The sequence below is a fragment of the Lissotriton helveticus genome, chromosome 10 (genome assembly GCF_964261635.1).
Source record: "Lissotriton helveticus chromosome 10, aLisHel1.1, whole genome shotgun sequence".
Lineage (NCBI taxonomy): Eukaryota > Metazoa > Chordata > Amphibia > Caudata > Salamandridae > Lissotriton > Lissotriton helveticus.
The window spans coordinates 819,178,165-819,193,567 of NC_136071.1; the positions used below are offsets into that span (position 1 = coordinate 819,178,165).

General features: G+C 46.9%; 1 protein-coding gene across 2 annotated transcripts in view; it reads left to right on the plus strand.

The window, feature by feature from the left end:
• Positions 1-15,403, plus strand: part of MASTL (microtubule associated serine/threonine kinase like) — a 293,083-nt gene that overhangs the window by 166,729 nt on the left and 110,951 nt on the right. For both annotated transcript variants that reach the window (XM_078663403.1, XM_078663404.1), the window contains one exon: positions 710-836. In XM_078663403.1, coding sequence (XP_078519529.1) covers positions 710-836 — 127 coding nt within the window. The remainder of the gene's footprint in view (positions 1-709; positions 837-15,403) is intronic.

Consider the following 15,403-nt stretch of genomic DNA (forward strand, 5'->3'; position numbering starts at 1 on the left):
TCTGAATAGATGCTTAATTGTTTACGCAGGGGTATGCCAGTACTAAATACGCCCCTGAAAACGTGTGACCGTGCGTCACTGACCTCTTTTCCCAATCTTCGTTTTGTATATGCATCACCTCTGTTTACTATGACATTGCTTATTTGTGTTTGTTTTGTTTGGGTTGGGAGTGGGCTAAGCACAGAACAAGATCCACAGGATACCTCCAGGGCAGCAGGATCTGGAATGCATATAATACTGTTTATATAACTTAAAAGGTGATAGACCTCCTATGATTAAATTATTACATTATGTGTGTTTTAGTCCAGGTTCACTTTGGTTGATGTGGTTGGGCCTATATGTCAGAAAGGATAGTCTAGCTGTGAAGCACTAAATCCTCATTACCATGGATTCATGTGGTAATCTTATCCAACTGCATTGAGTAGTTGTTTCTGAGCATTGTTGTTTTTTGTTGCTACTAAACAACTTATTCGGCATTGGCCAGGGGTGTAGCTGGAACGTTGTAGTATTCAGGGAGAATTAGCTGTTCTCCTAGGGGCACAAATATTGTTTCAGAAATGTTAGGCATGTTTGATTCCAGCTTCTTTTTGTAAATTTGAAAACCCCGATCCATCTAATTAGCCCCCGAACAAATTTAGCACTGGTCAGGAGAAATGTCTGTCATCCTTCTCAGACCACTGTGTTTTTAAACTAAGTCTTCTGTGAGCAGGGTAACGCGGAAACACCATTTCGGACTCCAAAGAGCGTACGAAGAGGTGCTGCTCCAGTAGAAAGAGATCGGATACTCGGAACACCAGACTACCTTGCCCCTGAGCTGCTTTTAGGAATACCTCATGGTAAGTAAAATATCCCATAAGTATCAACTTTTTGAAGTTAGTTGAAAATGTATTTTAATATTCATTTGCACTGTGTAAAACACATAAATTATAGATTTGTGACAATTCAGCCCACCTATGAGTTTGAAAGTGTTTTAAAGCTTTTTGTACCATGAACCTGTCTTTTTCTGGGCAGGATCAAAAGAGGCATGTAAAGAGGTCTACGCAGCATGCAAATTGGGTTAGAGGCTTAAAAAAACACGTACTAGTTTAAAACGTAGTCTAAGTCTCTCCCTCAGGACACACCCTCTATTCTTATGTCATTAGGTAATCATTGGACCCAGACCCGTTACAGCTTGTGTACTTCATGCAAATAAAACATTCGGGATAAAAAAAAACTTTGTTGTGCAACTTAAATATTGTATATTTCTAAAACCCTTCACTTTACTGTTACCAAGAGCATGCTTTTCTAACTGCATGGTGCTTTTTAGCTGCGGTTCTAGCTTCTTTAGTTTCCATGCATTAAAAAGGCTTTAAATGTGTCCGTTGCTGTTCTTTTGCTATTTTATTCAAAAGTTGCATTGGTGTGACTAAGACAAGGCGCACGCCAATTTTTCACAAGTAGTATATTTTTGGTGGAAAATGGTGACGTAAAATGAGTGTTGACAATTAGAAGGGATGTTGCACTCTCTTATGCAATGAAAGATCCCATGAAAAAATTGGAAAATATGTGAGCAATAGATTTTAGTTTTCCGCCTAAAACCATATTGTACAGATTATCGAGGAAATAACATGGACATATATTAGCAATACAGTCAGGTATTAAATAGGAAATGTACTTCTCCACCAAGCCCCTTCCAGCCATGATTGTCATTCATGTGCCAACTTGATGAAATGACAACTTCCTTGCTAGGGTAAATATGAATTAGAGTCAATAAGGTAGAATAAAATGGGTTTCAATAAGTGGGCATAGGTATTTTTGTTTCTTTCTTGTACATGCTGAAAAATGTGTGCTGGATGGAGAAAGTGTTTCAGTGATATAGGTGGATTCATGGAAAATTGAAAACGGAGTAATCACACTGGAGGAAACCAAATCATGGAAAACCTATTTTAAGGAAAGATAATTTAAAGGAAATACAATTAGACCGAAAATGAAAGGTTAACATTTTAAAGGAAAGATAATTGTAAGGAAAAAATAAAATGACACTAAATTTGGGTTGAGTTTAGTATTAGTAAGTGTTTTTTAGGTTTAGGGATGGGTGATGTTTAGGGGGTGATGAGGGTTTTTTAGTGGGCAATGATGAGTAGAATTCAGGAATATATAATGTTTTTTTAGGATTCAGGGATAGGGTGGGGGTTTAGGGGTGGTGAAGGTTGATCACGGAACAGAAATGGACAGTGTTCCTGGGTGGTGAGGGACTTACAAGGGATCTGGAATGCAAGGAGGTTAGTGGTAGTAAGAAAGTTTTAGGGATCAGGATTGGAAAGGTGTTTAGGGCTTTTGGGGTTCAATGATGGAACAAACGCGTGTTGAGGGGCTCATGGTTCAGAAATAGGCATAGTTTAGGGCTGGTGAGGGTTTTTAAGGTTCATTGATGGACATAATGTAGAGGTGGTTAAGTGATTTGCAGTGGATGGAGTTTTGGGGTGGTGAGAGGTTTTAGGGGTCAAGAATGGGTTCAGTTTCTGGGCAGGAACAGTTTCTGGGCACTGGAATGGGTGGAGTTTAGGGAGGGGTTTTGAGGAGTCGGTGAATGTTTAGATGTAGAAAGGTGTTTTTAGGGTTCAGATATGGATGGAGGTTTAGGGCTAGAGAAGAGTTTTATAGTTCAGGAGTGGGTGGTGTTAAGAGTTTGAAAGGGCTTTTAGAGTTCATGGATGGGTGAAGTTTACGCATAATGAAGGTTTTAAGGGATGAATGATGTTTAGAGATTGTGAGGCGGTCAGGGATGGATGGTGTTTTGATGTGATGAGGAGGCCGAGAATTAAAAGCATCCAAAGTAATTGTTTGACAACGTAGAAGATATAAATCTAGTATAATGACGGACTGCGTATAATAGCTACTTAGCTTTCTGCATGTTGGAGGATAGCTTCAAAAAGCTCTGGAGAAGCAGTAAATGTGCGAACGTGTGCTTAAAAAAAACAAGCATTTACAATGCAATGGGCTTGGCATTCTTAAAGTTAGAGCTATTGGCATTGCTCATGACATTATTTTAATTTATGTTTTTGTTTTTAAAACATAAATAAATGGCATTGTCATTTACAATGCCTATAGCAGGGCAGGACAGCAAGCACAAGCAACGAGGGGGCAGGACAGCAAGCACAAGCAACGAGGGGGCAGGAAGGCAAGCACAAGCAACGAGGGGGCAGGAGAGCAAGCACAAGCAACGAGGGAGCAGGGGCAGGAGAGCAAGCACAAGCAACGAGGGGGCAGGTGCAGCAGAGCAAGCACAACCAGTGAGGGGGCGGGGGGCAGGAGAGCAAGCACAACTAGCGAGGGGGCAGGACATCAAGCACAAGCAACGCGGGGGCAGGATAGCAAGCACAAGCAACGAGGGGGGCAGGACAGCAAGCACAAGAGGGGCAGGAGAGCAAGCACAAGCAACGAGGGGGGCAGGAAATCAAGCACAAGCAACGAGGGGGGCAGGAGAGCAAGCCCAAGCAACAATGTTTTTTTTGTTGTTGTTGTTGTAGAGGCAACATGAGTATGAACCCATCACCCACGTTGGGATTGGGGTTTGAAGTAGCAACAAATATATGGTATCCCAACAGGTAGAAGTATGAGGAACAATTTTAGAAGAGATATGTCAAAACATTATCTGCAGGAAGGGAAGGAAAGGAAACTCAATACATCCATATAAAGTGCCAAAGGCATCATGTTTATCAAATGTAAACAGCGTTAAGTACAGTTATGACAGCACTGTAGTAAAACAAATAATACAACCCAAATCGTACTTGGTGCGTGAGCAGTGCAATTGGTGAGCAAGGTGGTGATGCAAGTGACAAAAGGATCAGCGTGGACGGCGCAGTGAAAATTGGTGTAAATAATATACAGTGTACTGAGACACAACAATATGGCTACAAATGATTTCCAAAAAGTATTTTCGTGAAGTAGCTTAGGTCCATATTGTGGGTAGCGCCTATAGATGGGCTGAATAGTCGACGGTGTTTCGATCCATATGAATGTGTATCATCTTCAGGACAGGGTTGTGCGAGAAGAGGCAGTGCTGTACAAAGAAAGGGATGGGGTTAGGCGGGTGAGGGGGCCATGGATGAAAGCGCAGGAGTGAGGGGTGGAGGGGGAGCGCAGGAGTGCGCGGACTGGTGGGCAGGCCGAGAGAAAGGTCTGGACGGGGAGTCTGTGCCAGAAACAGACTGGATAAGTCCAAGGGGAAGAATAAACATTGCACAAATAAAAGGAAAAGGTTTACCGTTGGGTGGGGCAATGAATAGCAGGGCTGGGGCAAGGAATGCAAGGATGACCAGGCACTGATTAAAGGAACGAGGTTCACTGCTTAGTGGGGGCCATGAGGGAAAGGCCCGTAATCACGGTGCGCTGGGTTGGGGGAGGGGGGGGGGATTAAAAACGGAGCACGTGTGTGTGTGGAGGACGGGACCGAGTGGGAAGATGGGCAGCGGAGTGTCAGAACGGGGTCAGGAGAGCCCGGTAATCAGCCTATGAGCATGGGAAGCAGGTAATGAGAGTAGAGGTGCGGTATGCGTGGGTACCTGGGGCGGGCGGTGAGACTCGTCCCAGGGGAGCGCTTGTTCAGTGGCAGAATGTTGGTCCTGTAGGTGGAAGAAAGCTTAAATTAAGGTGTAGGGAGACCGGGACGAGGAGCGGGTGGCAACGCAAAGGGGGGAAGACTGCCCTTGTTGCCGGAGCGATGGTGACTAAATCTAGATCCCGCGCCGAGGCGTCAAGGGGATCTATGAAAAACAAAAGGAGATCCGGGGTGAGGATCCGGGGCAAGGCAAACTGTGATTGAGAGAAGGGTAGTGCTGATTCCAAGTGACTAACCTGTAGCGCGTAGCGAAACAGCACTGGGTTGGGTGTCCGTGTCCCGATCCCGGAGGTGATCGGAACAGTCGGGATTAAATCTGCGGGTAAAAAAAGGAAGGGGCCCTCAGTAAAGGACACTCGGAAAGGGGAAGGAGGCACAGAAGGTTGCGACGGGCGATCAGCCGCATGGAACTTACCTCCTATGACTTGGCAGCGGCACCAATGAATCCGGGCAGGTCGGGCGTAGTCCGGGAAACGCCACGAACGCCGGAACTAACTAGTGTGAAGCAGGGGCGTGGTCAGGTCACCTGGGCAGTGACGCGTGTACAAGGGGGCATGACTTAAGTGTCCGAGAGATTGTCCTAGCAACGGAAATGCAGGGACCATGTAACAGAATGGTCCGATTAGGGGGAGGTCAAAGAGGGCATGGGCTACCGATGAAGCAACGAGGGGGCAGGACAGCAAGCACAAGCAACGAGGGGGGCAGGAGAGCAAGCACAAGCAACGAGGGGGGCAGGAGAGCAAGCACAACCAACGAGGGGGGGCAGGAGAGCAAGCACAACCAACGAGGGGGGGCAGGAGAGCAAGCACAACCAATGAGGGGGGGAGCAGGAGAGCAAGCACAACCAGCGAGGGGGGGGGAAGCAGGAGAGCAAGCACAACCAGCGAGGGGGGGGAGCAGGAGAGCAAGCACAACCAGCGAGGGGGGGGGCAGGACAGCAAGCACAACGAACGAGGGGGCAGGGGCAGGACAGCAAGCACAACGAACGAGGGGGCAGGGGCGGGACAGCAAGCACAACGAACGAGGGGGCAGGGGCAGGGGCAGGACAGGACAGCAAGGACAGCAAGCACAACGAACGAGGGGGCAGGACAGCAAGCACAACGAACGAGGGAGCAGGGGCAGGAGAGCAAGCACAACGAACGAGGGGGCAGAGGCAGGACAGCAAGCACAACGAATGAGGGGGCAGGGGCAGGACAGCAAGCACAACGAACGAGGGGGCAGGGGCAGGAGAGCAAGCACAACGAATGAGGGAGCAGGGGCAGGACAGAGCGGGAAGAGAGACTACCAAGTTTCATGGTTGCATACTTAAACATTTATTTTAAAAAAATGCCGAGCCTGTTGTACAATATTTTACGACAATGCAAAAAGGCCCATTGGCTAGGCCTTGCACCATAGACAAAGTTATTTTGCCACTTCATCTCAAGGTAATGAGGCCATATTTGATGCTCCCAGAGCCATACTAGTGTCCACTAATTGTTGACACACGAGGCAGCGGGCTAAAATCATCTGGTTATTCACTATCCCTCCTAATGACCTACCCCACAAACAGACCAGTACTGACATACAGCAGAATTGAGAATCTTCAAAGGATGCGGCTCAACTATTGGCCTTAGGAAAGCCAGTGAGTTTTTTTTTTTTAGTGTGCCTCCAGAAACAGCACAAAGACATTGGTGTAGGATTTTACTCTGGCATCATCTTGAACAGCAATTGTGGAATGTAATGGAAGATGCTTAGTTTAGTTAATTTTTCAGAGCCAGGCTAGCAAGTGGTAAATTATTGAAGGGAAAAAAAGGCTAAAATTGACTGGGGGAAAACTATTTGGCCAAATCATACCTTGCCTTGAAACAAGCACGCCACAAGACCAGATCACATCCTTAAATGAACGTGCCGACCGCTCATGCAAAGCAAGTTACTGTGATCAGCTGTCAAACCACCGAATAGGAAACCACACTCCCGATGGAGTGGACGGGAAATGTTGCTGCCAACTGCTTTCTGCTTCCCCTACCGCACAATGAACACACCCTGTGGCGCACAGAGCCAATTATAACCGATTCTAAGCGCTGCAAGCCTTGGGCTTGATTTTCAGACAATTCGGGCTGGAGTGAAATACCGCTGAACGCAGCCATAGGCAGGTAAAACACACATCCCGTGGCCTGAAACACGCAGAAACTGCAAAAATCTAAACACTAGCAAAATACCATCAAAATGGCGGGATTCCATTCATAACTGGTACGAACGAGGGGGCAGGGGCAGGACGGCAAGCACAACGAACGAGGGGGCAGGACAGCAAGCACAACGAACGAGGGGGCAGGGGCAGGACAGCAAGCACAACGAAAGGCACAGCGAGGGGGCAGGGGAGCAAGCACAGCGAGGGGGGACCGGAAAGCAAGCACAAGAACACGGGCTCAATCAGGGAAGAGAGGCAAGAAAAGCGAGTACTCACCAGAGGACACGGCTGCTTCTCGACTTGCGGCGGTTGGGCAGGAATGGCGTCAGGAAAGCGGCGCCATTTAGGCATTGGGGGCGTGTATTTTGCGGTTGAGTGACGGATGGTGTCACAGAGTTAAAAACTGCAAAAAACACGCCCCCGAATCCGTAAAAGACGGGGCTTGAACGGAGTCACGCCCCTCTCCTCCAATGGCTGGCCTCTGTTTAGGATGCCAGCCAATGGTGAAGAGGGGCAGGTTCAAGTCCCCATACATGTAAAACATAAAATCTCGGCTGCGCGACACTGCTGCGCAGTGTACGCTAGTCCGAGACCTAAAAAGAAACCAGATAAGGGAGACCAGGACCAAGGCATAATTTCCAGTGACAGCAATCCTGTTTTTTTTCTTTTCAAGAATGTTATGGGAAGTTACTGCTTTTGTATATTTGGGACAATGAAATAGAGGTATTCTAGCAACAAATGTGATGTTATAATTACTGCTCGGTTGTGTTCAGTAAGGATAGGGTTTGGTTTCCTTAAAATGGTAGGCTGATGACAGGATATGAACACACCTGATGCCTCCCCCACTAATGACAACCCCAGACTGGGAGGAGGTTTACCCAAAATGGTGAAATCTAGAAGGCTGGAACATAGAATAGATGGGGAGTGCCATCTTTCTTGCATGGTATGCCCCCACTTTTTAGGTCGAGCGACCTATCTCCATGCGCATTGAGCGGGAGCTCGATATATAGCAGCTTAAACAGAGCTTACCGAGATCAGGCGATTCCCAGGCGGTTTCTTGAAGTGCATGTGAAAGCGCGTGCACAATGCCACCAGCCGCTTGCCTGCATTACCACATCAAAGGCGGCCGCGTCTCAGGCCCCTGCTGCTTCACACCCTCATGCCGCTCTCCCCACTCCGCCCATATTTGGAAGCCAGCGCTCTGAGCCGGGATCACTGAATCTTTTACTAGCATACATTTCAGCCAGCGCTCTGAGCCGGGATCACTGAATCTTTTACTAGCATACATTTCAGTCTCGAAAACAATCCAATTTGCTTTGTTTAAAAGCCTTGCTTTTGCGCTTCCAACATCTTTTTCTGCATCCTCCTTTCAATTGCCATTTTACAATCCATTTGAGCTCAGTTTTGTTAAAGTTCTGTCCTGAAAGACTGCAGTTGACCGAGTGGCATGTAAAAACACATATGTATTTATGTGCAATATTTGACAAGCTCTATGTCAAAACTGCACTTATAGTCATGTAATCTGCAAACCGTATTTTACACAATACAGTCAACAGTTTCCTTATACTTTGCAGCAAGTTCACTCCTTCTGGCCCTTGTGGTGCCTCGCACAACTACCACAGTGCTTTGGAACAAACGAGTGACACATGAGCGTGCATCACGTTATTCAGTAAGGAAGTTTTAATCTCATCAACATGTCGGAGACATTGGAGCACCACCAACATTCATCCAAATAAAGATTTTCCCTCCAATTCCACAGTTTCTCCGACATGTTAGGGCAGCTGCTGTGCCAGCGCATCTCTCCTTTACTAGAGAAATCAACAGGTCCAACAACCCCCACCCCGAAGCAGCCATGATAGTTCCTGGACACCAAAAGGGACCAGAGGCAAAAAAAATGATGAACCAAATCAAAATTAGGTTCCTAAAAATGTTTTTTTTTTTTTTTAAAGTAAAAGGCTGCACATCTGGATTCTGATTAACAGAATTAGAATGAATTGTCATTGGAACCCTCACACGGAGGTTAATACTACAGACAGTCAGTGGCGGGGCCTCCATACGAGCACCCCCCCACACGCACACACACACACACACACTGCTGCATAGAAAGCTGGAAAATAAAATGGTTTAATACCACTTTCCTTTTCCAGCTTTCTGCCGAATGGAGAGTGCAGGGCCAGTGCGTCATTGTTGCTAAATGCAAACAATGACGAGTGGTGCCTTCACTTTCAAATGCACATGTTATTTTGGCCAACTACCTTGATACGGCCAAACCGACATGCGCAGTTCAAACTCTCCAACCTGCGTTGGAGAGCAGGCACAGGACCCCAGTGCCTTTCAAAGCGCTGAGCTAGCCTGCACCAGCCAATCCAGATGCTGCTCTGAGCAGTGTCTGGGTTGGATATCACCATATTGCAAGGGCATGTAGGTGACAGAGCTTCAAAGGCCCCTATACATTAACACATATTCCCCATAGAGACGAGAAAAATCCTTTCATACATTAGGCCCACAGAGACTATCTATAATCCACAAATTGTTGTTTTAGGTTGAACTGTATTTTATTTCATGGCCAATACATATACCATTTCCTACAACCATCTGGTCGTCGAGGAGATCAAATAGATGAACTGCAATCACATCATTTATAAACAATCCAACCCAGGTAACACCACCACCACCACCGCATCCACCAACACCACATCCACCACCACCACCACATCCACCACATACACCACCACACCCACCACATACACCACCACACCCACCACCACATCCACCACCACTTTCACCACACCCACCACCACCACATCCACCACTACATCCACCACCCCATCCACCACCACCACCCCATCCACCACCACCACCGCTGCATCCACCACCAACACCCCATCCACCACCACCACTGTATCCACCACCACCACCGCATCCACCACCACCACATCCACTGCATCCACCACCACCACATCCACCATCACCTCCACATCCACCATGACATCCACCGCCACATCCACCACATCCCCCACCACCACCACATCCACCACCACATCCACCACCACTTTCACCACATCCACCACATCCACCACCATATCTAACACGCCCACCACCACTTCCACCACCACTACATCCACCACCGCATCCACCACCAACACCACATTCACCACCACCACCGCATCCACCACCACCACATCCACCACCACCACATCCACCACCACCACATCCACCACCACCACATCCACCACCACATCCACCAACACTTTAACCACACCCACCACACCCACCACCACTACATCCACCACCCCATCCACCACCACCACCTCCCCATCCACCACCACTGCATTCACCACCACCACATCCACCGCATCCACCACCACATCCACCATCACCACCACATCCACCACCACATCCACCACCACATCCACCACCACATCCAGCATCACCTCCACATCCACCATGACATCCACCGCCACATCCACCGCATCCACCACCACCACCACATCCACCACCACATCCAACACTTCCACCACCACCGCATCCACCACCACCACATCCACCACCACCACCACATCCACCACCACCACCGCATCCACCAACACCACATCCACCACATACACCACCACACCCACCACCACCACATCCACCACATCCAACACATCCAACACATCCACCACCACTTCCACCACCACCACATCCACCACCACATCCACCACCACATCCACCACCACATCCACCACCACCACCGCATCCACCACCACCGCATCCACCAACACCGCATCCACCAACACCACATCCACCACCACCATATCCACCACCACCACATCCACCACCACCACCACCACATCCACCACCGCATCCACCACCACCATGTCTATATGTGTGTGTATGTGTGTGTGTGTGTGTGTGGCTGTGTGTGTAGGTGCAAATGCAATGTTCTTGGATTTTCGTCACAATAAAATACACTGAACATAATCTTCACAAAAGTTATTTACAAACGTTTAAGGGATTGCCATTATAAATTACAATAACTTTTATTTAAGTATTAATTATTTACAAAATTAAAAGCCATTGTTATTTGTAATATCAATACATCTAAGTCACGTAAATACAACACACATTGCATTACAAATGCTATAGGTGTCACATTTGCGAAAGTTAAAACTATTGACATTGTAACTGACAAAGCTATTAATTTTGCTATTTTCAAAACCAACACATAAATAAAAAAGTGTCATTTACAATACCAATCGCTCAAACTTTCCTAATGCGAGACCTATTGCATTTCCAATGCTTGTTGCTGAATTGCTGATGCGCTTTGACTGAGTGTGCCCTGGACTCCAGCCAATCTGGTGCCCAGGGCCGGTGTTCGTTCCCTCAATCAATCAATCAATCAATCCGAGTACTTGTAAAGCATGCTACTTACCCGTGAGGGTCTCCAGGCGCTATGGGGAGGGGGTGCCGCTACTGCTCGAAAAGCCACGTCTTGAGGAGTCTTCTGAAGGCGAGTAGGTCTTGGGTCTGCCGTAGGTGGGCAGGAAGGGGGATCCAGGTCTTGGCGGCGAGGTAGGAGAAGGATCTGCCGCCAGAGGTCGTTCGTTGGATGCGGGGGACTGTGGTGAGGGCGAGGCTGGCGGAGCGGGGTGTAGAAGCGGAGTCTGCTGGTCAGGTAGGCTGGTCCGGCGTTGTGGAGTGCTTTGTGTGCGGGGGTGAGGAGCTTGAAGGTGATCCTCTTGTTGACGGGGAGCCAGTGTAGGTCTCTCAGGTGGGGGGTGATGTGGCTGCGGCGGGGGACGTTGAGGATCAGTCGGGCGGAGGCGTTTTGTATGCATTGTAGTCGTCGTAGGTGTTTGGCTCAGATTCCTGCATAGAGTGTGTTGCCGTAGTCCAGTCTGCTGCTGACGAGGGCCTGTGTCACCGTTCTTCTTGTTTCGGTCGGGATCCACTTGTAGATCCTGTGTAGCATGCGGAGGGTGTTGTAGCAGGAGGAGGAGACGGCGCTGACCTGTTTAGACATGGAGAGGGAGGAGTTTAGGATGAATCCTAGGTTGCGTGCCTGGTCGGTGGGTGTCGGTGTTGTTCCCAGTGTGGTCGGCCACTAGGAGTTGTCCCAGGCTGAGGGGGTGGGTCCGAGGATGAGGACCTCAGTCTTGTCAGAATTCAGCTTCAGACAGCTGCTCCGCAAAATGAAACCCAAAACCCCTTTGGTGCCATCCTAAGTTTTTTTTTTTATGATTCTTTTTATTTAACATTCATTGACAATATTATATAGTTCAGAGGATGCAAAACCTTCTTTCTTAGCAAATACAGTGTGCAACAGTTCTGTGTGACAGTACATATAAAACCGTCTACAGCGTGGGGGGGATCATCGTTATCAATGCTATGTGGTAGGCTAGAGATATCCCCTCTGTAGGAATTCCACGGGGTGCCATCCAAGGTTGATGTCTTCACATGGAGTGCAAAACACCTGTTAAATAACATGGGCACATTTGTGGAGACTCTCACTTGAATGTCCGTTCCTTTGTGAGAGGTTAAAGCAGCACTTTAACCTCTCAGTAAGGGCTCCACGCAAGTCTTTTAGCAAATGTTATTGAGGCAAAATAATTGTTATGTGGAACAAATAAATAAAGGAAATACTTTTAAGAGCATCTGTCGTCAAGTGAAGACCCTCACTCATGTAAGGAATGGGACATGGAAGTCCAGTGTTGATGTAATGAGCATTCCTGGTAAGTCATATAGCCACATGCACCAGGTTGGCACATGTAAAAAGGTCATGCATTATAGCCTTCCAAGTCCCTAATATCGTTACACTTCACACGCTGTACTGTTTTGTTTCTCTCTAAAAGTGAAATCTCTCCTGTATAGCTAGAGATTCACAATTTTAGAAAAAAGGGATATAGAGATATTTTGGGCGAATGATGTGGTTTATATTGCAGCAAGCAATCTATAATAGCTCCACTACGTACTGAGATAGTTTCTTACTTTATTGTAGGCATATGATCTTTGGCCTATCTTTGTAACTCCATAGTGTGGCAGGAGGCCAGCAACAAATGTAGACCACATTTAAAGTCCTCCCTCCAACGTCAAGCGGTTTCCCTGTCTTGTTTTTATTTTATGCTCCATTACTGCTGATGATGAGGCAGGAGCTGTCTGAACATCCTTACATCATGCAGACTTGCACCTGAGTAAACAGGCGCGAGGTGCCTGTCACAGGCACCGGATGTCTTTAGGAATAAACCAAGATTACAGGGGAGATCAGGGTCACCCAGTATTTGATAAGGCTCTTTTCCATGGATAAGATTCAACCAGATAAATGCGCGACCAACAGTTTTTACGCAGCCTTTGCCCAGACTGGCGACGTTTTCATTGACATTCTCTGTTTTCCTTAAATGCCCCCTTTGCATACAGGCTGCAAAACAAAAGCAACAAACACGCATGAAGCTTTTATAACTTAAGCAGGGCTTGGATTTTCAGCGCCCTGAAAGAATGCACTGCACCCAAATGTCAGAATAATAACAAGATATAATCTAGTGCCATACAACGCTTACTAAAATGAAGTCATCATTGTAATTGGCCAAACTGCTGGAAAAATGTGTACAACTTCAACTAACAAAACACATTGACAAGTTTGATCTCCTCAACCCTCATCAATCAGGCTTCCGAGCGAAACACAGCACGGAAACGGCCATGACTCACATAATTGATGACGCCCTCCAAATCCTTGATCGCAATGATTCATGCCTCCTCATCCTCCTCGACCTTTCATCAGCTTTTGACACGGTCAAACATGAGAACCTCCTTGAGCTGCTAAACACTAGAATGGGTTTGTCCGGGACTGTTCTCAAATGGTTCACTTCCTTCCTACATAACCGGTCTCAGAAGTTCAAGATCAACAATGTGTTGTCCTCGCCTGTGCCAGTCGACTTAGGCGTTCCGCAAGGATCCTCCCTTTCACCCACACTGTTCAACCTCATCATGGAACCACTTGCCTCCTTGCTCCAAGCATCCAACGTATACTTCCATATGTATGCCGATGACACTCAACTCTACCTAAAGATACAATCCCCGGATGATATCAAACTCCTGAACTACACTCTCATAAAGACCCAATCGTGGTTGGCCGATAACCACCTCAAACTAAATGCTCTGAAAACTGAGTTCCTTTTGATAGCACCCCCTGCGAAATCTACCACCACCCAACTTTGGCTCAACCTCTTAACAGCACTCAATGTCCGGCCCACCATCGTGGACTCCGCGAAATCATTAGGTATCACTCTTGACGCAAAGCTCAGCATGCAACAGCACATTAGCAAAGCAGCGAAAGGAGCTAATTTCCAAATCAACACATTGAGGAAGTTGAAACCCTTCCTCCCAGCCAAAGACTTCCAAAATGCAGTACAAGCCCTCGTCATCCCCCGCATAGACTATGGAATTGTGACCCTCAGTGGTCTCCCTCTAGCAACAACTGCACCCCTAAGAGCCTCCTTGAACGCTGCCGCGAGACTCATTACGGGCTCAAGAAAACACTCTCATATAACCCCTGACTTGAAATCTCTGAAATGGCTGCCCTTTGAAGCCAGAATACAACTGAAAATTGCTGTGATGACACACGCGGCTGTACACCACAATGCACCTAACTACCTCACTCAAAAGCTAACTATATCAGGAGGGTCGAGATCCAATAGAAGTACAAAAAATCTACTCTTGAAACCTCGCAGATTCCGGAAGGAAAAAACATACAAATGCTCCTTCTCAGGAATGGCACCGAGGATCTGGAACGCACTCCCTCCCGAAACCAGGCTTATCTCCTCCACGGCCTTCTTTAAGAAAGAGGTGAAAGCCATCCTCATGGCTAAGTTCACCTGAACTTTAATGTCTGGTTCTCAGAGACTTTCGCGCCGCTTGGGTATTACTGGTTTCATGTTTGTCTAACGTCAAATAATGTCATATTTTGCATGATCTAGATTTGTTTATTCCTCTTGTCTGCCATAATTCCATGATGGTTAGTCGATCCTTTTATGCTACTCACTAAATATCTATTATTAGACTATTCACGTTAGCCTACTGTATATCGAGGCCCGTTCCCCTTGCTCCCTGTAACTTTTAGATACTGGCATAAGCCATCCCTTTAGCATAAGTTCTCCTGATTTTTATCGTAGTTGTTTGAAAGACTCAGTATCGTCTTATATTTTCGCTTATCTGATTGTTTACTGACATTTTATTAGAACATGACTACTATCCCATCATGCTACTGAAGCTTATATTGCACCCAAAACTATGTCGTGTCACCCTCATGCTATCGTCACCCCCTGTTTCTGTGAAGCGCTCTGATATCTGTAAAGATCTATATAAAACTCTAAACATAAATAAATAAATAAATAATTGCATTTACACAGTGCTTACAACATTTGACGAGGCTTCGAAGAGCTTTTCGGTGTGTAGCATGCTACTCTGGAACCCAAAAAGGATTAGTGGTAATCATGAAGTTAAGTTGAGCTGTAAAAGGAGAGACTGACATAGATAAAAATGATATATTGGATGGACACGTTTGGATAGATGTATATTTGGATAGATGAACGAAAAGGAAGGAGGGACGCCCAGCTGGAGCAGCAGACCGTTACAAGACAGAAAGACAAGATAAACAACAG